Raw genomic sequence first — 23,301 nt, 5'->3', positions numbered from 1 at the left:
CAATGGTCCTTATCGAAGGTCAATTACAGTAATCAAAATCTTCTCCAGAAACAACAAGATTATGACACTCTACATTGCTTTCTTTGTAAAATGGCAACTGCAATTGCAAAGTTCATCAGATGTCAAGATCAACATTGAAGGATACATGCCTCAAGTGCAGAGTGCAGAGACACCCAGCACCAAAATGGCAGTGAGCAACACAGGTTTTGAATAAAACTGAAAGCAAAGCAATGGAAAAAAGTACAGCAGTCTCAGATAAAAACGTCTACACGGTATAGGAAATGAAGTTAAGATCCAAACTATATACAAAATTACGAACACCAAGGGAAATTAAATTTTCTGATCTTTATAATTTTCAGTTCCCTTTTTACAATTGGTATTAAAAACCCCAGAATGAAAATAGAGAAAAACTACGAAATTGGAAGGAAAAAAAAATCAAAGATCAAGCAGCAGAATTAAGAACTAAGTGACGAGTTTTTTTCTAATGTAATCAACAACTATAGCTAACCATGAGACTGAGTTTCATGTCTAACACAGAAGGTCCAACAAGACTGTCAATGGTGTATAAGCTGTTTCAAATTGTGCCACTATAGAAAAATTATCAGGTGGAAAGCAAAAAACCCCAAATTGAGGCAGGATGAACCCATTAACGCCATGAAGAAACAGTGAGGAGAGGGACCTCGTCCCAAGCTAGAGAAAGAAACCCCGTTTGAGATTCAAATAGAGTGTACAAAGAACTGTAATTGTAGTCCCATAGAAGAATCTTAGCTTGGCTGACAGAGTAATGGCTGAGAGCAACGGATTCAAAACCACAACTTTCCATTAAAACTTTCCACTGCTCTTTATCCTCCATTCTTTCCCTTCTGGTACCTGGTTCCTCTGGTCCAATCACACCGTAAATTCGGCGACCCAGTAGCAGTTTCTCCAATTGGAGTCTCTCCAAAGAGTCTCTGGTTAAGTTTGGCTCCAACGACTCAAATACAGCCCAGTAGTACCTCAGAGCGTTCTTGAACCGATCCAGGTATCCAACCCGATTCAAGCTCACTTCGTACTCCCCGAGAGTAACGATTTCCGGGCTCAACGATTTGGCTATTCTTAGAGCTGTTTCTACAGTCGTCGGAGTCTCATCCAGCAAATTATACAATTGAAGCATAAAATTAACAGCCAATACTTCGTCCGGGTCGACACGAAAGTTCGACTCACTTAGCTCCTGAATAGGCGTTAGGATCGGTTCGAACTCAAAGTTCAAATCAAGAAGCTTAGCGAAATCGCGAAGCCGATTTCCAGTAGCGAACAAAGAAGCCGCGGGCGAGTTGCCTAGGGCGGGGGCCGGTATACCAGATATCCGAATCCTGACAGGCTTACCTGTAGAGCGGGTGGCCAGAGCATGTAGCAGGGCAGCCCATTGAACACCTTGAACGATCCCAAAATCAACAATGTGAATCTTGGTCGCGCTCTCTGTAGCTTCAAGAATTGCTTGGTTTGCTGTCAAATGAGCAAATTTTGAATATGGACACGCATCGTTCAAGGCTTTATAACACAAAATAAAGTCTTCACATGCAGTCCCCAACACAGTCAAGCTTTTCTCTGCTCGCAATGATAATTTTCTGTACAGTGCTTCAGTGAAGTAAAATACAACCCTTTCTAATGGATTTCCTTGCTCAGAAATGGACTCTCTGATTCGAATCAGCGATTTCACTGCCAGCTCCGGTTCGGACTCCGCCATTCGAGCACAATCTAGTAAGGCTTTTAAGAGCGGCGACGCTGACTCGATTTCCGGAGAACTTATGCCGACGACGTCGTTCTTGCGTAGGGTTGGTGGTGAGGGATTCACTGGCTTCGTGTCTTTCATAATCGCTTGGGGAGGAGGAGGTGGCGGAGATGGGGCCCATGATGGGACCTGAGGTTGGAGAGCGTTAGGGCTACTCTTCTGAGTTTCGGCGAAAACGAGACGGTTGAGATCAGACGGCCGCGAGCAACCCACACTGAGCCGACTCGGACAGGCGACGTATGGATCGGATCCGAGGAGATTAAAATCTGCACTATTATGCCACGCGTCGCAACTAGACGGTAGATTAGAACTATCCGTTGAGTTTCCACCGCCCATTAAGCTATCCATCCACTCGTCCGAGTCGAACTCACCACCAGCACCGCCACCAAAATCAGAGAACCTAAACCCAGCCATATGTTGCTCCATGTTCGGGAACTGAAACCCCGCTTCTCCGGCATCTCCACCACCAGGCACCTGAAATGGGTCTGTGAAACCCGGACCCATCACCGCATATCCCAAATTGGGAGCACCAGACATTGATTGATGAGTTGAATTGGACCAAGGGTTTAGAGAAAAGGGGTTGAGACCCAGAAGTTGCTGTTGCTGGTGGTGATTGCTTTGTTGTTGCTCTTGCTCTTGCTGCTCTTTCTGCTTGATGACTTGTTGAGCTATAGCCATTAGATTGCCACTATCTGTGCACATATATGCCATTCTCCGGCCAAATCTCGCCGGTAAAACTGCACTCACATTATAGCAAAAAGAAGGGAAGATTGAAAAGTGTTCTGTAAGCTCGATTGATTGTACTTTATACTCAAAACAAACGAGAGAGCAGCAAGGTACGTACACTACTGAAGGCTCAGAAGCAACAGGCTCCCAACTTAGACTGCTTTAGGTGTAGCTATGGCTAGAGAGAGAATGGGAGAGTGAGGATGAGTAGGGACTCCAGAAGTAGGAAAACTCAACAATAGCGGATCAAAGTCCAACCAAATGGGTCTTGCCCAAAAAGAATTTTTTTTAAAAAAAAGTCCTTCACAAGGAACAAGTGGGCCCACTTATTTCTCCATTGAATAGTAAATACTAACCGCTCTTTTTCCTTGAGTCGGGGTTCTGGTTCCGGGAAGATGACGTGGATCCCATGCTATAGGTGGGACCGGATGCGTCGATATGACAACACCTCATAATTCCACGTGTACCACTTTTTTGTATTTTACTTTCATCTCCCGCACAGTGCGCGGTGACCTTGAGACTGAAGTAGGCCCCATAACGCAACAATGGACACGACACTTGAATTTTTAAACGACCGTGTCAATGTCACAATTTGACTGACGTCATTACTGTGATCTTCTTGGGAAATGACAAACAAATCGTGACCGTCTGTTTTGTAGATCTAAGGTACTCACTGTCTAAAGCACAGTAGCACACTGTACTTCTGTCACTGACACAGACAGAGTACGATGCAGCAGATATTAAAATGAAAGATTGAAAAAAAGAAAAACGAGGTTCATGCATTCAGATTTCAGACCTTGAAATTTAACTTGGCTACGTAAAGGCCTTGGCCTGTGGGCCGTCGATCGCCTCTGCAGCCTGCAAGTCTTTTTATTAAATTCAAAAATCTGTGTGTATTTCACATAGATAAATAGACTGTAAATTTTAAATTAAATGCACTATCCGATAAAACTGAGGGTCATTGGATTCAGATGCTTGAAATTTGATTTGGCTACGTAAAAAAAAAAGTAGAGATAAAAAGAGAATAGAAAGGTGAAAAGGAATGAGGAGTGCTTAGAGGGGCCTTGATTGACCAAGTGCTAGCGTTTCCAAAGGGGGGTCCGTTCTTTATGGGTGGTGATTAAGGGACCCACAGAGGAATTATGTGGGTCCGTGGGTTTTGGAGTATTGGACTAACGAGGAAAATGTGGGGTCCAGGGAGAATGCAATCTTAGACTAACCGAAATGCAACAGCCCAGAAAAGCAACGGTGGAGGATATTTTGAACGCCAGCCACGAAAGCAATTGTTCAGATTGGCATGGCTAGGTGGCGTCTCCACTCCAACATCCGGAGTCAACTCGTCTGTCTCGTAGTGCCTTCTTCATGATCTCGGAATTAAAGAAGTTCCATCCTTATAAGTAGTTGATAGTTCGATAATCAATGAGCATGTAGAAAATCCCAATCTTACTCAAATTCATGGTATTATCCGTTTTGATTTTATTGATTATCGTGAATACATCAAACCCGTACGATATTATTTTTTTTTGGACCGTCTCACTTAATGATACCTGAACTCAAGAGAAAAGTGCTCTAATATGTGAGGGGGGAGATCACTCTTACTAACCCATATCACTTGGCTTTGCCAAACATTTGAAACCACGAGTCATAACGGACCAATTCGACTAACTTTGTTAAAGCTTTTTTTGGGTTTTTCTAAATTCAAATTAAATTAATACACTAAAAATTTAGCCCTTTTGTGACGCAGTGCGGAAGATAAAACATTTGAATTCGTTCACGACGAAATCAAGAAACTTGGAATCCACCAAGAAAATTGAGAAAACCTCAAAGAATTTTATTAATAAAACTGAATGTATCAATTACAAACATTTATGAGACTATTTATAGACTGACAAAATAATCAAACCCTAATTGAACTCCTAATTAAACTAGAATTGGAAAATTGGAAACATAAAACGTACATGAAACTTAATTAACTCCGTTGGACTACAAAAAAACATCTTTTTGATATCCTTCAAATACTAAACTTTATGTATTCAAAATCAGTCCTCGGAAACATATTATAATACGGAAACACACGAGGGAATCAAAAGTTATGGACGGTCAAAGTTGGAAACTGAAACTTTAATTTCTAAAAACAACAACTTCAATTCCGATTTCGATTTGGATTCCTTCAAACACGTTTCAACTTCTCAAGGAACTCTCCCGTGGACTGTTCTACGTCAATACTAAAGAAATCTATTAAACTTGTCCTACATCATTTTGTTGTTTTATTCCCTCTGAAACTTGTAATATATAGAATAAATATTCATTCTTGAAGTGCCTCAACAGCCCGGCCCCTTAATTTCCTTCTGCATGGACTCGTACCTTCAGGGGAGGTGAACCCAGAAAGGTTAATCTGTTGCATCGTAATCACATGAGCCAAAAATGGGGCATGCAGCCATAAACTACAATAACCTAGCTGTCATTTGTTACAGAATGCAATTACCAGCATTTTTTTTTAGTCATAATTAATAATCATAACAATAATGATTAATTATGATCTCCCACGTATTTAAATCATATTTAGATTGCGGCTGAAAATGAAATCAAACGAAGTTCTTAATTAATAAAGTATATAAGTAAATTTTTAGGTTTCTTGATTGGCATATTAACATTTCTTATATAAATATTTTAATCTACTACTAGACATCAGCTTCTGTTTACTTAAGACTTTTCTCCTACTATGTCTCTACGTACGTGTTCCTTAATTTTTAATTGCCGACGATATATATATATATATATATATATATATATATATGGGGCTTTAGGATCCCATACTTTATTTAGAGTGTGTTTGGATTGAGGGATTTGGGGGGAATGGAAGAGAAGGGAAAGAGAAGGGAAAGAAGGAAAGAGAATGGAAGGGAAAATACATTTTCCTATCTCATGTTTGGATGGATAAAAAAAAAATGAAAGAAAAGTAGTTTAATTTATTAGTTTATCCTTATTTTTTATGTTTAAGTGTTATGTTCAAGGGTAAAATAAGTTTTAAACTTCTAAGTAACTTAATTGTAATCTCTTCCCTCCAAATGACTCCATTTTGGGAGGAAAGAATTTTGACAAAAATTTAATGAAATCTTCCTCTCAAATACCCTCAAATCTCTCCCCTCGATTTTTTATAAACTATCCAAACAAGGGAATTGGAAAGAAACTCTCTTTCCCTTCTCTTCCCTTCCCTCCCCTCCAAATCCTTCAATCCAAACACACTCTTAAAGTGCAGGATCCATCTAACACCATTCATGTGTGGGTTTCATCACGTGTAGGGACAACACTTACATATAATGAATAATGTTAGATGAATCCCTCGTTTTAAATAAAGTGAGAGATCCCTTATTTAAAATAAGGGATCCATCTAACACCATTTATTATGTGTAAGTGTGGTCCCCACACGTGATGGGGCCCACGCATGAATGGTGTTAGATGGATCCCGCACTTTAAATAAAGTATGGATCCCGCACTTGAGAACCCCTCTATATATATATATATATATATATATATATATAAAGTTACTCTGTTTTTCTTCTTTGGCATGTGAATGCAAGTAGCCGTTACGTGCAATTAAGGCCCTCTGTTTCTACCATATCAAATTATTACTCATCGTCTTTACATGTCATCTACCTACTTTAATGCATGGCAGCACTACTAACAGTTAAACCATTATGATTTATGAAGTGATGAAATTAAATCATCTGTTCACTGTTCTTAATGCCATGGGTGGCAAAGGATTACTTGATTATTAAGTGAAATTTCCATACGTGGTGACAAAGGATTGTTTTTCAGACAAACTCGCTATGAAACAAAATCTTGACCTATAATATTATTTTTTTTGTGTTATATAAATACATACACAAGTGGTTTATAGTTGTCGTTTGTTGGACTGATCAATATGGAGAGAGACGTTACATTACTAAGTTGTTCATAGTGGGAAACACTGTACCTTTGACAAATCAAATAAGTACTCATGAAACCATACACTTTCTCATTTCCAATTTCCAATTTCCATTAGTGGTTCGATAATAATTAATAATATGTGTAATGTACTAGATAATAGAACGGCCACTTGCTCTCGATGATTGCTTATTTTTATCCATTGATTATGATGTTTGTATAATATATGAATAATTAAAGATAATAACCTTAATTGTTGACCAGCTTTCGCTTTTGCAATGGATTGCATGTATTTAACCTCAAATATTTCAGCGTCCCTTTCTCTGTCCTACCACACAACTACGTATATACATGAATAATTAACCACTACTATTTGTGTGTATTATGCTTGTCATATGGTCATGTCGCACTCACCAAAGATTGGCGATTGCACAGTCGCTTTTGAGAGGTGGAATACAGTTCTCAAAACCCTAAAACGGCAAGCAAACAACCAGATTTTTTCAACTATTCCGCAGCCTTATGAAGAGATGACACCATACCGGCATACTCTATCTCGATCATTCACAAATCCAGAGCCAGATGACCAAGTCTACAGCAAGAATACATAAAAGCACTAAAAACCAGCAGGAGAGATATAGGAGGTACGCATTGGCGGGAGACACAAGCCACGGTGGCCTTATGCTTACCATTAGATGCCAAAACCTTTCAAACTGGGCCTTCTCAACTCCCTAAGGCATTTTAGCCAGTTTCACTGTCCAATTGAAAGCCTGAGTAGTCGAGTAGAGGTTAAAAAGCTCTTGGGCTTTACAACCTCTGTTTATGGCTTAGTAACTCTGTTATCCTATCCATATAGGTTACAGAAGAAAAGCCCAATTATGAATAAGCCCAACAATGGCATATTATTGAGCCTTGTTGGGAACCCAAATAAACAGGATGGACGATATAACGAACCTTTGGTTGCAGCACTAAACGCCAAAATGTGTAGGACCTTATAGTTTGAACTTGTGAGTTGTGACACAGATCACGGAACAATGTAGAGCCCTTGAAGCAGATAGGTTCGAGCTCCCTCTCACAAAAAAAGAAAGGTTCATGGCGTCATCAGTAATGGATCTTCAAGTTTTGTTTAGTCGTTCTCAAAATTTTTTTTGGATAAAGTTGTTCTCAAAAATGTTGTTGAGAGCCGACATTTAAACCCGTAGTGACGTGCAGCTTTGCTAACCATGAGAACTCCACCCATGATTCATCAAAGATTGAGAAAGAATGATATAAATTCATATCAGAAAGTGAAAGGAAACCTGCACGGATGCGAGAACCAGTTCAATATTCTTTCTGATATGGAATGATTGTCTCGTTCATGTGGAACATGTGAAACCCTCGAATTCACTTGAATCACATGCGCTAATTAGGATACCAATTGTTGACATTTTTATCATTATCCTTAAAAATATAGATAAATACTCTTGTTCATCGGGGACCCAGAAAGAATTATTGTCATGTTATTGGCCATTGGGGACCCAGAAACAATCAATGTAAGGATCTATGCTCATTCATCTTATTACGGGAAATTAAGATCATCAAACGGAAACGACAAACCAATCCTTTTTCGTGCCTCTCTCAGCTTCATTTCATTTTCAAATCACGAGATCCAGAAAGTATCACTTTCGAATGCTTATATATAGGAAGAAACCAACCTAATGTTTGTTATCATATGAAAATTGTAACAATGAAAAAAAAAAAGCAGATAAATTAACCACCTGTGCATCGATAAAAAATACTTTACAAGATAATTAATTAAGACGATGGAGAGGAAGATGTGGTCATCTCTTAGGACCCTTGTTCACTTCCCTTTCTCTGCAGTATGCATGGCTCGTGAGAGTTTCACTTGTAACGTCAAAACAACACTGTAAACTACATTCCCCGTTGAACGTACAAGATACTCAAATCTTCACATTCACTGATTCACATACAAAGGAGCTTTAACTAATTTTGTATGTATATATATGATATATCAATTCAATAGTTTTATGGTCTCCATTGCTTTCTCTTATACTAACTTTTGGTGCTGGACCTTGATGGGTAGGCCTTTAGGGAACTCCACAAATGGGAATGCCATAGCTTGATCCTTATCTGCTAACCCCCATTGAAAATTTAGTACCAAGTGGTGTATGAAAACTGCCATTTCAACTTTAGCCAGTTCTGATCCCGCGCAGAGTCGCAGTCCACCTCCGAACGGCATGAAGTGGTTGCTTGTTGAAGTATTTCCCTTAACATTACCGTTCTGCTGCACGACCACCAACATGCATGTACAATTATTAGTAGGATTGGACATGAGGGAGCCGTGTGATCCAATACAAACTCATATCAATGGCTTTGATTTGATGGGAATGTTTGTTAAGAACCTAGCTATTCTCATACTTGTCTATCTATTTGGGCCCGACTTATCTTCAACATACATATCTTCTTTTTATCTTCAATAATAATAACAATAAAAATTAATCTGTTGGACTGACCTGCCATCTCCACGGGTTAAATTGATGAGGCTCCTCAAAAACTGAAGAATCCAAGTGTACTGCGGAAATGACCGGCAGTACTTTCCATCCACAAGGAATGTCATAACCTGTTCAAAATAAAATTCTTATCTCTTAAGCTTGAGGTTGCCAACATGATCCATATATATATAAATTACCTTTATACCGAACGTCGTTTATGGCCTTTCTGTGAAGAAACCGCACCACATTACCCAGCCTGAGAGTCTCATTGATAACCTTCACAGAGATTAAAGATACAAACTCAACTCTGAAAATTACAAAAAGTGTTTAACAAAGTAGTTTTAATTGGGATAGTGAAGTTGACTCTGCTACTCCTCATAAATGCAGGAGACTGCAAGTTAAACTCCCCCGTCCAACAATTTTAATGCTATTTCTTGCACGTGTTTCGAACTGGTCTTACTTGTCGGCAGTTTGTTTTAGGTTTCGTTGCACCTTAAAGAAGAAGGTAAGAAGGGCAAAGAACTTACACAGTGGGTGAATTCCATACTCTTGTAGTCATCCCAATTCAATTCCATCTCCCCTGACTGCTTCTTGGCTCTGGCAATTGCAAGATGCTCTTCCTGTTTGAGGAGTTATTAGTGTAAATTTCCATAAATAATCCCATAAACTGTAAAGGCTATTGGAATGCTTACCCTCAATTGATGAAGAACAGTAGGAGAATCTTGTAAGAAGTAGATAGCCAAAGATATTGACACAGCTGAAGTTTCATGGCCAGCGAAGAGCAAACTCAGAATCAAATCAAGGATTTGTTCAGGAGAAAGATTTGAATGCTTTAAAACCCAACCAAGGAGATCATCTTCCTCTGCTTTTTTCTCTATTACTTCCTCCATCTTTCTCATTCTCTCCTCCATTTTTCTCTCTATGAACTTCAGTACAGTCGATCGAGACTGAAAAACAGAGCACCCACGAAAAAAAAAAACATATTTCAAAACATGAAGAACATTGAACATTAATTCAACTGATTATTAAAGCTCTAGGTACCTGCAACGCTCTTCTGTATGCTGTACCAGGTAGATTCACTGGAGCAGATACTACTCCTTTCATGAAAGTAATGTACTCTTTCTTCAATTGCTCTGTTTCAGCCATTCCAGGATCCATGCTCATGATGTGTTTTGCCATCAAATTAAATGTGAACTGCAAATTTAAGTACTTGGTTATAAGATTTTTAACTTTATTCCTTTCTTTGATTATCAAAGAAAAGTATATTACCTTCTTCGCCTCATCTTGAGCTGAAAACACTGAATTGTCCTTCCAAGAGCTTAGAACTAGCAGAGTGTTCTTCTCAGCCTCTCTTAGAAGATGAGTTCTAAGCCTTGCATGGTTCAAGAATTTGAGAGAAATAGTCCTCATGTCTCTGTGCATGTCTCCAACTAGGACCAACATAGACCATTTTCCAAGAATCCCACCTATACTTCTTGGATAACTGCACTCAAACAATCTTCCTTCGTTTTGTATTATAAATCTGTTAAATCCAGCATCAGCAGAGACTATTGTTGGCTCACCGAACAAATTGGACTTGTAGATTTTTCCATACCTGTACAAATTGAATCAAAACTACTAATTCAAAAAAACAAAGAAAAAGAAAAATTGTCCTGGGTTATGAATTTTGGTGTCTTTTCTGCTACCTTGATATGTGGTTTTCCATGAACTCTCCAATCGAAGTTGCAGAGTAAGGCTTCAAGTAACCAAATGTTTCGCCTAAAAATGGCCAACCCATGTTTCCTGGTGGAAGATTAAGCCTGGTTTGCTTTCTTTGGACAAGAATGAAAATCAGAAGCAAAGCTAAAATCGATGGAAGAAGGCAGAGAAACAGCTCCGAGTCAGACATGGAGACCTGACTGAGACTCTCTCTTTCTCTTTTCTTTCTCTTTATGATGGGTGTACCTTGTTGTGTACTCACTAGGAAGTTGAAACCAGAAACGGAATTAGAGAACTACTACTTTTCTGTTAAGCTTCTATTTTTTTTCCTACTGAGAAGGAACGTTTTGATTGTTATTGAAAGGCTTGAACCCAATAGCCTGCTTTTATAAGCTTTTTTTGACAATGTTTTTGTGATATTATTATTTATTAAGTTTTAATTAATGTTTCTTCACTTCTTAAATCGTCATTGCACAAGCGTATGACAAGTAATTATTGAACTACAGGTACTAAAATAATGTCAAAAAATGGAACAAACAGTGAAAAGGAAACAATGATAACACAGTTAAGTTAATCCAGTCATCTCTTGAAAGTCGTATTTAGGTTTAAATTTGCATCAGCCTCGCAATAACAATCGGAGCAATCAAAGACTCAAAATTAGTAGAGAGTTAGGTCGTGGTCACTGGTCATGAGCCTACTATCCTAAAATTGGGTTGAGGGCGGAAGGGGAGAGTTTGGTATTTAAAAAATTGTTCATCTACATGATTGAAAACGTATTTAAAATTGTATATAATTTAAAAATGTCTAGTTGAGAAAGCCCAAATCCTCCTTTCCTGAACAATTGTGAGCGCTAAACATAGCTTCAAAACAATAAGTTGATAGTCTCTGGTGGTGCTTTTTGATAACCGAGAAACTATTCAATTCAACATCCCTTTCGGATATTTGAGTGTGCGTAATTTCACATGAGTGCATTATTGCCGGTCATTTGAATGCTAAACGTATCTTCCCAAACTTTAGCAGCTCACATGTTTTGAAAAAGATAAAAGTTCAATTCTTGCATGAATGTAGAACCTGCAATTGCAATTGCAAATGCAAACACACTGCTTATCTTATCCTGCACAGCAGAACAACATGAGTCTAAAATATATCCTATCTTTATCATATATAAAAAAAAGACAGACATGCAAATTGTTTATCAGATTCAAAAAGATCTCAGCAGGTAAACAGACCTGTGATTAACACCAAGAAACTCCTTTATTCAGTACAAAACAGAGGGCCCAGAGTCTACGTGGTCAAATAAGCTTCTTCATTAGCTCAGATTTTTTTTTTGAGATACAACTAAAGTAGATATAAGCAATACTACAACACACTACCCGTGAGTATTTCATCACAGGCAAAAAAAATGTGTTGTAGTGGGAACTTATATACTACCTCAGAGGAACTAATCTAACCGATGTGGGAGTACACAGAAGATAGACAACAGTACTTCAACCACTATCGAACCAACACACACACTCCATCCACTTGGGGCTACAAACAAAAGCCAAAGCCTTATAATACCCCAACCACTCGTGCGGGTGACCAACACTGCCAATCATTGCCGCTCTCAACTCATCAGTTGAATGGGTGTCTTACGTGGCATGCGTGCATGTGTGTTTTGACAAGACGTATCAACAACCAGTACTGTACTATAAGAGAGAGGGGTCTTGAGAGTCGGTTCTTTTAGCTTTTCCATCGGACTTAATTAGACCGAATCGGATTTGCAGGGGCAACAACAGGAGGAAAAGTCAAGCTAAAGATCTTCTTTAGGAACAAGTATCTAGTATTTTACAACAGTGACCACCCACCTGTCTTATCATCGATTGGTTTAAAACTGTTGAGAGGTGAGAATCACGGGTACTCATGACAGTCACGTATGTGATATCTCATAGAAATTTCGAGTTTCGACATCCTCTCTCCCTTCCCCTATATTAAAAAAAAAAAGAGAAAGACAAGGTTTTTTTTTAATAAAGCTGTTGGGAGGTGGACTATCCCTTCAAATTACCCAAAATCTATTGGTTTCCAATCCATTTTTTATTGTTATTTGGGCTTAACTAGTCACGCACAACCCTTCTAGACAGATTACTTCAATCGAGATTCATCATAAACCATTAGCGTCAACTTAAAATCAAACTCTTGATCTCATGTGAGATTCTTTATACTCTAAGTTCGAAGAAATAATCAACTAGACTATCAATAAATGATTGACTCTATAATTTCAAAACTCTAAAAAACACGACTTATGATTTATAATCTGCAAAAACACTCCCATGCAGTCTTTTTTTTTCCTCATACCACAGGTTTCTAGAACTTCTTGTACTCACCAAAAATAATTAAATTCTAGAACTTGTTGCAGGCGTCAGTTATTTTATATTAATCGTTTATTCCTTGTTTCCTTTTCATTGAAAGCAAAATGATATGGACATTATGAACTAGACATTGTTTATGGACTCTCATGCATGAAAAATTTCCATCTATTGAAAGAAACTCACGACCCTAGCCAATAATTTAGTCTCATTTGTTCAAAGGCACACAGTTTACGTTTTCCAGTTACACAGTACTGAGTATTTTTTTACTATTTCTATTCATTCATGACTGGGTCAACGCGGCATATATATAGATTAAGAATTCGTCCTCTTATGAATCGAGTCCCCCACCAGTACTGGTAAAGTTGCTTCATCAATCTGCAGAGAGCCTGTCGTCATGGCATGCGTATTTTTGTCTGTCCTACAAAAGGAATGAAACGTACAGAGAGTGCCAATCTTCTTCCCAGTTGCAGTCTTAATACGTCCTCAGTAGGACCCTGTGGAACTTCACCTTCACCACATGGTCCACACGCATGACGGACTCAATCATTGCGCACGCACGGCTTGTAGTAGAAAACGTGGCTTCACGATGCTCAGAGATCAGCCAGTCCATTGAAATCTGTATTTTTAAGTCTAAGAAATTTTGTTATAGACCGGAGAGTGTTCATCACATATGAGATACTGTGATCAATCTTTAACTATTACTCTTTAAATCACTAGTTAACAATGTCTTTTCTTTTGGAGTCAATATGATTTTTTTTAAAAAAAAAATTCATGAATGTGTCTTGATCAGGTTTACGAGTCCAACGATATATTTTCGGCCCAAACAACAATTTAATTGAACGTGAAAAAAGACATGAAAATTCTAGATCGTTAAATATTAACCTAAAAATTCTCCGTCTTTTTCGCATTCAATTTGATTTTTGTTTATAGAACAAAAGGATATGTCATTGAATTCGTAAACCAGATAAAACTTTATTAGTAATTAGTACAGCATAGCATTCTCCACCGACCCCAATGCTCAATGAATTTACAGGCGTAATTTATCTTTCAAAAGGAGTAACAATCTTTGACCAGTTCTCCTATAGCCTTTGCTTCTAGTTCTATATATATAGTACGTCTGTTGTTTTGTTTGGTGGAGAAATTGGATTCCTCTACCAAATAATGATGCCTCTCAAAAGTAACACTTTGTTGTCGTCTCAAAGCTTAATTAGCATCAAAATGGTTGGTTTTGAAGGGCCATCTTGATGTTATAAAGGAAAACATCTCTAGAGAAAAAAAATTTGCTGCTCTTAATTGAATGTTGGTACATGACAATGCAGCAGCAAACATTTGATAAAAGTGTCTTTTCTTTACAACCGGACTGAGTTATTCTTCATAAGTCAACAGAAACAAATGGAGGCAATGCCAAATTAAGGGATCTCAAACACCGCAATAGATGAGTAGTTTCATACTTTCAGGGAAAGGATTGTCTTGTGATTTCAAACTCTACGTGAACAAATACTCATAGGCTCCTACATTACATATGTTATATATCGAATACTTGTCACACTACTGCATAAATATTAAACTCAACACAACTTGAAGTCGAAGATGTATTATTTGCTTTGAGTCTAAAGCCTGCCATGATTTCGTCTCTAAAGAATTGATCATTTGGTTGAGAGTAATTGGATCTTTACCTATAAACTATATTCGTAGGGGAGTCTTTGGAGTGGGGTGATATGGGTCATCGTCAAGGGCCGCTTAATCCCAATACCTCATATTTTTGAAAAAATATCAATGTTATAGTAACATAAATCTATTTAAGTAACATAAGATATTTATTTATTTTTTTATAAGACGACATTTTTTTATAGTTCTTCTAAAATCCTCGAAAACTCAAGGTACACGTACACCACAGCTATATCGGTAGCGCACACTTACTCAATGTGAGATATATGTCTTAACAATATATATATATATATATATATATATATATATATATAAAAGCACTTTTTCATCAAACAACGTAATAGTGACTAGAGAGCAGACTGAGTTTGACTAATCATATGTGCAAGAATTTCAAAATTTTAGCTAATACTTAAATATACCTGCTGCTCGAGAATCACATGGTGCCCATCCTTTTGTTCTAATGGTTCAATATGGGTACCCTCGTGCAAGACACCATCATCAAAAAGACAATTGTAGAAAGTCAAAAAGAAGGCTGAGCTCTACTGGCAATCCTTGGGCAGAGCTTAAATAAATGTCCTATATGTATTTTATAACGTCCGACTGCTGCCAGATTCAACGTACATTTGGCCTTCCAGGGCAACAGTTGCATTCTTTCCAAATACTCAGTACCCTACAAGCTTTTTGTATGCTTATAGTAAGCTTAAAAAATTGGAACAAAAAATGGAATAAAGAATGTAAGCATTTATTTGGTGGACAAAAGAAAAAGAAGATCAAAGCCAAAGAAAGGGGTTTTTCCGCTATATGCCACACGAGGCCAGCAAGCCATAGTCCCCACACTGACACACATAATTAGATGATCCAGAGTCATTAATCAGTTAAAAGTGCATGATCCGTGGGGCTGGGGCCGACACTAATCACTTTGATATCTAAAGCGACATCTTAACAAAAAGTAAGACGTTACTCCTGTGTTGATTTTTTGGACTAGGCCACTGGATTAATGGGTTAAGTATTAAAAAAAAAAACTGTAGTGCCCCGAGTCGACTTGGTGCTCAAAACCCTACCTTAAGCTGTTTTAGGCAAAGATCTAGTGAAACTTTGGGATGAAGGCAACATTTGCAACCCTTTAATCTGAGGGGTGATATAATAATTAAAGTTTTGAATGATTGCGTTAATATACCATTATTCTTAAACTTATTGGAAGTGCATGGATCATTTAGCCGAGAATATTGGCTTTCTATGCATCAGAGTATACTAATTTTATCTTATGACAACCAAAACCTAATGGCTTTTAACTTTCTCGCATTAAGCGGGAAAAGGCTAATCTGGTGTTTTGGATAGATCCTCCATCACCATCAGGAAACCTAAACTGAGATTAAAAGAAAAGATTCTACGATACTTGTCTAGTTTGTGAGATGAAATCAAAGGAATAAGACCTAAAAAGTGATGCTTGGAATAGAAGCTTTGATGGAATACATTCTTGACAATGCTAAACTCACAAGTCCCTGGAAAAGAGAGAGCAAAACAAGAATAGGCTAACAACTCCAAATTTATTAACAAGGTTAGGATAAAGAGAGCATCCTACAGAGGCAACATGGTGCTTTACATGTCTGCTAAAGGTACTTCTGGTACCCACTAATTTCACCTTTACAGTTTACACTTTGCAAACATGTCATGACCATTAGAAGTTCTGCCAAAGTATCCTTGCGTCCCGCTCATTATGATCAAAATCTAAAGCACCCGGTGGTCATTGTCCGTAAACCCTAAATCCATGTTACAAGTTGATAAGTGGATATCAACCAAGTTTTTTTACATAATTCAAGTTTCAGTCATCAAAATTTTCCCTTTTGTACTTCTATGTCAAACATGAAACAAAATAGCTAGATATAAAAACCAGACTGTTTTTACACTTAAAACCATCCGTAATCATGTTGAGCACAAATACAGAATGTAGCTCGGTGCGATAAAATGATACAATAGCTCTCTCTTTTTATCGCCAAAAATACGTCCAAAAATGCCAATGCTACTAGCCATCATACAAAAGGACTACACACAGCTTCAACTATTGAGGGTAGATAACATGCCTCCAGTTGCTGTTGGTAAGATCACCTCCCAACCAGGTCCTTTAAGGGGGATCGCAGTAGCACTGGGCTCTTCACAACCTACAACAAGGTCACTGCGATCCAGCACCCTCTCCAAATTTTCATCACTTATATCTGTCTGTATCAATTTGTCTTCGGCAGTTTCTTCATCCCGAAGCAATGCCAGTAAATCCTCTTCCTACAATTTAAATAAAAGCTTGTCAAATTAAACCTGTATCTATGGCATCCACCAGTCAAGTTTAAGAATGAAATAAATGTCATGCCAACAGGGAATGGTCAATAGAATAATCACACAAAAAAGACAACAAACCTCTAAGGCTTCTGTACCAGACTTTGTACGCTCTTGATGAAACTGCCCTTTTCCAATCACCACATGCTCAAGTTTCAGTTTGCTAAAAGCTCTTTTCAGAATTCGACCCTGTTAAATGTAAAGTTAGCACAGTTCATTTCAACATCAGTAAAAAAAATGCCTATCAGAGCAATACCTCTATAGATTGAGCTGTTGCAAGCCTGTAAACATGGACAGGCTTAGTTTGACCTATTCTATGACATCTATCCATGGCCTGCAAATCCATTTGAGGGTTCTGGGAAGCAAATGCAGTTAAATATTAGAACTACTACAACATTACATTGACCCAAAATCCTTTGTCAAAAGAAATCATGAGATGAAGAAAATACCCAGTCACTGTCATACAGTATACAGGTATCAGCTGCAGTGAGGTTTATACCCAATCCACCAGCCCTTGTGCTGAGAAGGAATACTCTACAATTGCTCTCCACATCATTGAACTCCTCTATCTGTTCAAAAATATGAAAAGTAAAAAGCTGAACAAAACGAATAATCAATACTCATGCAAAACTCAAACCAAAACAATAGCAAACCATTGTTTATTCTTCATTTAATGCTTACATTCCGTTGTCCAATGAAACAAAGTAATAGATTTGCGATCACTTTAACGCAAGCATCACCAAAAATATAATGTGAGGAAAGAACGAAAGTGAACACAAGGATACTAACAACTGTGAGCCTACAACCTTGAAGTCACTGTTGAAATTGCATTCAACAAACGTATCAAAACCTTAAGGACACGATTTGATAAGACAAAAAAATCGCGATGATATAGATGACTAAATCCAAACTGCATCCCAAGCATAAAAACTATTAGTTATGAAGTCTACAGATAGAAAATAGATTCCTCTACTTATACAGACCCATACTAATGCAGAAAATTATTATTCTAGAGAACTTCAAAAGAATAGGATGAGCTCCAAATTCTCATCAAGGGAGATATTTCACAAACCTGTCTTTTCCTTTCATTCAATTTTACACTTCCATCAATTCTACAAACTTCGAATCCCTTTTCACTGAAATAATATTCCATTATATCCAAAATCTTTGTCCACTGAGAAAAGATCAGAACCTGTTGTGGAATGAAAAACTCATGAATAGCAGCTGATAAATATAATTCATATACACCATAACAATTCAATAGATCCTACTTTGTGCCGGCGTGCAAATAGCTTAGTCAACAATCTTTCCAGCAAGCGGAATTTCCCACACTGTTCAACTATCTGTTCCACAGGTGGGTAGAAATCTGTCAAGAAAAGCAGAGTAGAAACATAGTAAGGGAACCTGCAGAGCAAATATTGACTTTCAAATGGAAATATAGATAGCAAGGAAGCTACATGAGCCATCAAAAGCAGACTCCAACAGGTCAGGGTGGTTGCAGTTCTTTCGAAGTTGAATCATCAAATTGTTAAGCTTTCCTTTCATACCACGCCCTGCAATTTCAAAATTTGTCAAATAGCTGATAACTGCAGAATGTAATCAAAATACAAGTCAAAACAGCAATGAACTAGTCTTTCCAAATCCTACAGTCTACAGCTACATTTAAAGAAACAGGACCATTTGACATTGGTTAATTACTGACCATAAGGCTTTTCCCCCCTCAGTTATCTTGAATGCAAACAAAAAGAACTAATAAAAGCACGATAATGTCCTCATCAGATCAAAAGAAAAACACGATAATCTGACTAAAATGATCTAACGGAGCCTAGGAAATGATGTCTGTGTCAATACACAGGCAGGAGTATCCTTCTACCAATCCAATGAACTCTTTACTCATTAAATGTGTTTTCCCCCTAACACCTGCATTCATCACTGCTTAAATTGGTCTTCCACATTCACATGCCCTCGGCTTCATGCCCAAAATCATTAAAAAAAGCCACAAAAGAGAAACAAATAAATTTCAAAGAAATATCCTGCACAGTACGAGTCTCCTGTTCTTTCACAATGAAGTTTTAAATAGAAACAACAAAGAATAGAGGTGTTTTAATACCTGTGTCTACCGTCTCTAGTAGATGGTTCTCCAATGTCCTGTTAACTAAATGTTCTTGGAATGTCTTCTGATGCTCAGTCATGGTAGCATATAAAAGAATCTCCTTCTTGCGAGGGAGCAGCTGCTCAACATCAGCCTTCATTCTTCGAAGAAGGAAGGGACGCAATATAGCATGAAGTTTAGCTACCACCTAAATGGAATACAATAACCCTGATCCCGTGAACATTGCAATTATCTTTTCATTTAAATATATTTAGTTGGGCATTTTATACGAACAAAATATAAAAAGTCACTAAATTGAGAAAAGTACAATTAGCAGTGACACATACTTGAGCTTTTCTCTTCTCTTCCAACTCCTCACTATTGCACTTTCCTGACAGATCAAACCTACACAAAAAGAAAACCCAAAACATGTATTAGTGAGTGATAGTTCAAACAAGGTGCTAGGCAACATATGATAACCTATGATAATGTCATTATCATTCTATCTGTGAATAATTCACAATGATTGTAACATACTATCCTGAATTTAACTTCATTCTTGCAGACTTACATAAACTATAAACAGCCCAATGGAAGGAAACAAATAAAGAGATGCTAATGCACTCGCAAATTGTAGAGAGGGAAATGCAAATAAAGCAGATAAAAAATTATACCTGCCACAGTAGCGTATTCGTAATTCTAAATAAAAATATAAATATCAAACATCTTTCAAGCCAAAACCATTTGGTGCAAGTGCATAGAAACTCATTTTCCAATACTATATCATCAAATCATTCACTATTCCTATTACCCATTGTTTGTATCAGAATTGGAACAAACATGTAACTGCAAGAAACAAATGCCTTTTCCAAAGCGCATCGGCCATTCTCACAATAAGATACAAATATCATATTCAAATAAGATATTAAAAAAATCAATTAGTCAAAAGGAAATGAAAAAAGTACACTCCAAATTCAAAATTTTCGATGATGTGAATCGACGCACTAATAGAAAATTTCAATTAGCAAAATGTAGCTTTCCTGATGACCATTAATAAAACATGCCAAAGTTACACTAATCGTTATGTGTTTGTTTAGGGTAAAATGATAAAACACGTAGGCATAACATGAAAATTATAGGCTCCGGACGTACGGAATGAGCATGATAAATACATAGTAGAACAGAAATTCAAATTTGAAAAGTAGTGACCAGGGCAGAGCATACGAACCATGATTCAAATTCTTCATGGGATGAGAAAATATCAGGCAAAATAAAATTCAGTAATGACCAAAGCTCAGCCAAATTGTTCTGCAGCGGTGTCCCGGTCAATAAAAGCTTATTTTCAACGTGCAAATATTTCAATTCCTTCACCAATTTGCATTTAGAATTCTTCAACCTATGTCCCTTCAAAAATTAAAAAAAAAAAGGGTCAGAATTGCCAAAATGAACGATAAATTCTAAGGAAAAAAGGATTGTGTTTATTGCAAAGGCAAAGCTAAACATTTACAAATTACAAGTTAGAACACTCACCTCATCAACAACAAGATATTTCCAATTATAATGCCTAAAACTTTTTCTTGCGTCACTCAAAGCAATCTCATAAGAAGTAATAACCACCGGAAACTTTGGACCAATAGTTCCAGGCATGTATTTCCTTCTTATCTCATCCCTCTCACTCTTGCTTCCGTGGTAGATAATTGTATTCATGGAGGGAACAAACCTGCCCATATACACAATGCTTATCAGAAAGGAATCATTGGCTTATGATTGATTCCACACATCGATCAAATATCAGATTTACCTTGATATCTCATTAACCCAATTTGAGAGAGTAGAGAGAGGAGCAATTACTAAATAAGGTCCATCCAAGCCATTGCCTTTTAAATGCGCAAGAAAACCAATTGTTTGAATTGTTTTTCCAAGCCCCATTTGATCTGCAAGAATACCATTCAACCCATTCTGCCATAATGAGATCAACCACTTTACACCTTTCATCTGATAGGTCTTCAGCTTTCCACCAGTCAATAGCGGTACAAGGTCCCTCTGCTCATTCTCAAGTCTTTCCTCCACAGTTAAGTTCACATCTTCAGCCTTTTCACCGTCCTTTGACCTTGTAAGCATGGCTGCAACTGCTCTCTTAGCCTTTCTCTGAAGAACGGGCACAATATCTCAATTAATCTACGAAAATATATTTATGCAGAGATCACAAAAGGCCCAGAAAGCAGGATTTATTTCAATATAAAATATGACGAAAATAATTACAGTGTTGTACTGTGTAGCCGCTTTTCTCTTTGAACCAAGACCTCTCTTTTTCCCAACAGCTTCACTCTCTTGCTCGACTTGAGTCTATACAAATAAATAAATTAATCAAATCAGCAGTAACAATATTCAGTTTTGTTCACTTGATCCACTCCAAAATTTTCCCAACAGTCATGCCAAAACAAGATCAGCTGTTATAAGAAACAAGTTCAATTTGCAAACAAAAAATATTTATATGGGTGGGAAAGAGAAATACAAGAGTGATATCATCCATTTTCTCTAACAGAAACTCTGAATAGAGTTGGGTTTGCGTTAGAAGTTCATCCAATTTGGTAAACTGTATGTCATTCAACTGGGGTGCTTGCTCTGGCTCCTTCTCTTGCTCAGCACCCTCTTTCACTCGGGCTTGCAGTAGCTTTTCTTCCTCCTCAACCATGGCTTCAGATAAGAGGGAAGAATCTCCATTTTTAGCATCTATAAGAACTTCCTTTTTCAAATCAAAGCCTTCTTTCTCTTTGCACGTATCCTTCACGTAAAACAAAGGGAAAATATGATTAAGACCACTAGTATAATATTGCATAATAGAAGGAAAATTTTCTAAGCACTATCAAGTTGTGCCCATTTCGAATCCCACATCACTATGGTACAAACACACTTTCCTGCGCTTTATTCTCCTATTAGAAAAGGTAAAAACTCAGGGGATGCAAAAGTACAAAAAGAACAAACATCTAATGACAATAAAAATGAATCGGGATAATATAATGAAGCACTGACGTCATGAACAAACACGACAAATTTTTACAAATAACAACCCAAGACCAAATCCATTGAAAATGCTTAAAATGCCTAGGAAAAACAGAGTCCTTGGCTAGTATTTTTCTTTCCTTTAGCACGACCAAACACTACCTCCCTAGAAACAAACAAGAACAACAAAACGACGCCCGAGGATTTATTGATTATAAACTGAAACCAAACCTCATCTTCGAGGACAGAAGTCGGCGACTCCACAACGGCATCCTTCTCGTCCTCCGCCACCATCTCGTAGCTCTAAAAATATGCTATAAACATCCCACCACAACAATAAGATGAGATTTTTTAATGTAATCACAAGATCAAACAGTAAACAGTTAAAAAAAATAAACTAGGGTTTCGATTTCCGCACATCATCCATACACGGCAAACAGAAATGCGAACAATCAGAACGATCAAATAAAAAATGCACGAACGACCAGCCCTAAACGCACCGTTTAAAAGAGAGTAAGAGAGGAAGGCAGAGGTTGATGTTGAACAGTGCAGACCACCAGCGAGAGGTGAAGAAGATGGAACGTTTGCCAAATATTAGGATTTAGGAGCACTTCTTTGAATTAAATTGAATCCTTAAAATAACAATATTTTTTATTTTTCTAATTAGCCGCCTGTGATGTCCTGAGCGGGAAAACAATTTTTACGTTCACCCTCCATTGTTCAATTAATTACCGTCAGACCTAATTTTGAATCTTTCCAAGTCATTTGGTATTTGGTAGGAGATCCAATTTTTCTTTTAAGACTATGTTAAATTATATTATAAAATATGTTATTGAGTGTTTTGACATTCATAATGTTATAATATAATACATATTTAAAAAAATATAAATTAATTTTAAACTTCTAAACTCTAATATATCATTCTTTTAAAAAAAACATAATTACATATGTTTTTAGGGAAATTGTAGTTAAAAATTATAGTAAGAACTGGAGTTTCTCCTAGTTAATTTGGTAAACGATAATGTGCTTGCAGCCTGGTATGTTTTTAGTTAAAAATAATAACTAAAAATATATTTAAGATTTTGACTGTTTTATCATGTATTTAGTTTGTGGATCTTTAAAAAATGACATGTACTTAATTCTTTGATCAGAAAATAAATGACATGTTATACATATTGCATCCAATCACTTGAAACCATTCAAAATTTTCGTTTTTTTATGATTTTGTTATTTTTATTCAATGTAAAATAG

General features: G+C 37.2%; 3 protein-coding genes across 4 annotated transcripts; all 3 read right to left on the bottom strand.

The window, feature by feature from the left end:
* Positions 1-254: 254 nt before the first annotated feature.
* On the bottom strand, positions 255-2,765 carry LOC119999986 (SCARECROW-LIKE protein 7-like). The gene is made up of 2 exons (XM_038847847.1): positions 2,616-2,765; positions 255-2,508 (listed from the first exon to the last, which is right to left on the bottom strand). The coding sequence occupies exon 2, from the start codon at positions 2,480-2,482 to the stop codon at positions 647-649; it is 1,836 nt and encodes a 611-aa protein (XP_038703775.1). The 5' UTR covers positions 2,483-2,508; positions 2,616-2,765; the 3' UTR covers positions 255-646.
* Positions 2,766-8,170: 5,405 nt separating this feature from the next.
* LOC120000980 (cytochrome P450 90B1-like) lies at positions 8,171-10,902 on the bottom strand. Of its 2 annotated transcripts, none has more exons than XM_038849179.1 (8): positions 10,599-10,801; positions 10,183-10,507; positions 9,955-10,107; positions 9,606-9,860; positions 9,441-9,533; positions 9,111-9,189; positions 8,935-9,041; positions 8,171-8,705 (listed from the first exon to the last, which is right to left on the bottom strand). In XM_038849179.1, the coding sequence occupies exons 1-8, from the start codon at positions 10,799-10,801 to the stop codon at positions 8,469-8,471; spliced, it is 1,452 nt and encodes a 483-aa protein (XP_038705107.1). In that variant the 3' UTR covers positions 8,171-8,468. The 2 variants fall into 2 exon arrangements, with proteins under 2 accessions (XP_038705107.1, XP_038705114.1); XM_038849186.1 differs by having other exon boundaries at positions 8,469-8,702; positions 10,599-10,902.
* A 5,582-nt stretch (positions 10,903-16,484) lies between these two features.
* LOC120009786 (ATP-dependent DNA helicase DDM1) lies at positions 16,485-22,671 on the bottom strand. The gene is made up of 16 exons (XM_038860525.1): positions 22,551-22,671; positions 22,282-22,364; positions 21,563-21,832; positions 21,310-21,393; positions 20,849-21,195; positions 20,578-20,767; positions 20,276-20,451; positions 19,395-19,452; positions 19,066-19,255; positions 18,413-18,508; positions 18,227-18,321; positions 18,028-18,147; positions 17,405-17,524; positions 17,212-17,310; positions 17,037-17,144; positions 16,485-16,904 (listed from the first exon to the last, which is right to left on the bottom strand). Exons 2-16 carry the CDS (start codon positions 22,342-22,344, stop codon positions 16,683-16,685), a joined length of 2,238 nt encoding a protein of 745 aa, XP_038716453.1. The 5' UTR covers positions 22,345-22,364; positions 22,551-22,671; the 3' UTR covers positions 16,485-16,682.
* Between the last annotated feature and the right edge of the window lie 630 nt (positions 22,672-23,301).

The sequence above is a fragment of the Tripterygium wilfordii genome, chromosome 1 (genome assembly GCF_013401445.1).
Source record: "Tripterygium wilfordii isolate XIE 37 chromosome 1, ASM1340144v1, whole genome shotgun sequence".
Lineage (NCBI taxonomy): Eukaryota > Viridiplantae > Streptophyta > Magnoliopsida > Celastrales > Celastraceae > Tripterygium > Tripterygium wilfordii.
Note: the sequence above shows the minus strand (reverse complement) of the source record. Positions and strands in the feature narration are given on the sequence as shown.

What these genes read in the sequence shown, in the direction of transcription:
- LOC119999986 (XM_038847847.1), bottom strand. Translation starts at nt 2,482, where the DNA reads ATGGCATATATGTGCACAGATAGTGGCAATCTAATGGCTATAGCTCAA.
- LOC120000980 (XM_038849179.1), bottom strand. Translation starts at nt 10,801, where the DNA reads ATGTCTGACTCGGAGCTGTTTCTCTGCCTTCTTCCATCGATTTTAGCT. An exon ending in CATACAGAAGAGCGTTGCAG is followed by an intron (nt 9,861 to 9,954) that starts GTACCTAGAGCT and finishes TCTGTTTTTCAG; the next exon opens with TCTCGATCGACTGTACTGAA. An exon ending in GTATGGAATTCACCCACTGT is followed by an intron (nt 9,190 to 9,440) that starts GTAAGTTCTTTG and finishes ATCTCTGTGAAG; the next exon opens with GTTATCAATGAGACTCTCAG.
- LOC120009786 (XM_038860525.1), bottom strand. Translation starts at nt 22,344, where the DNA reads ATGGTGGCGGAGGACGAGAAGGATGCCGTTGTGGAGTCGCCGACTTCT. An exon ending in CTTCTGTCCTCGAAGATGAG is followed by an intron (nt 21,833 to 22,281) that starts GTTTGGTTTCAG and finishes TTTTACGTGAAG; the next exon opens with GATACGTGCAAAGAGAAAGA. An exon ending in AAGAGAAGAGAAAAGCTCAA is followed by an intron (nt 19,256 to 19,394) that starts GTATGTGTCACT and finishes TATTCCATTTAG; the next exon opens with GTGGTAGCTAAACTTCATGC.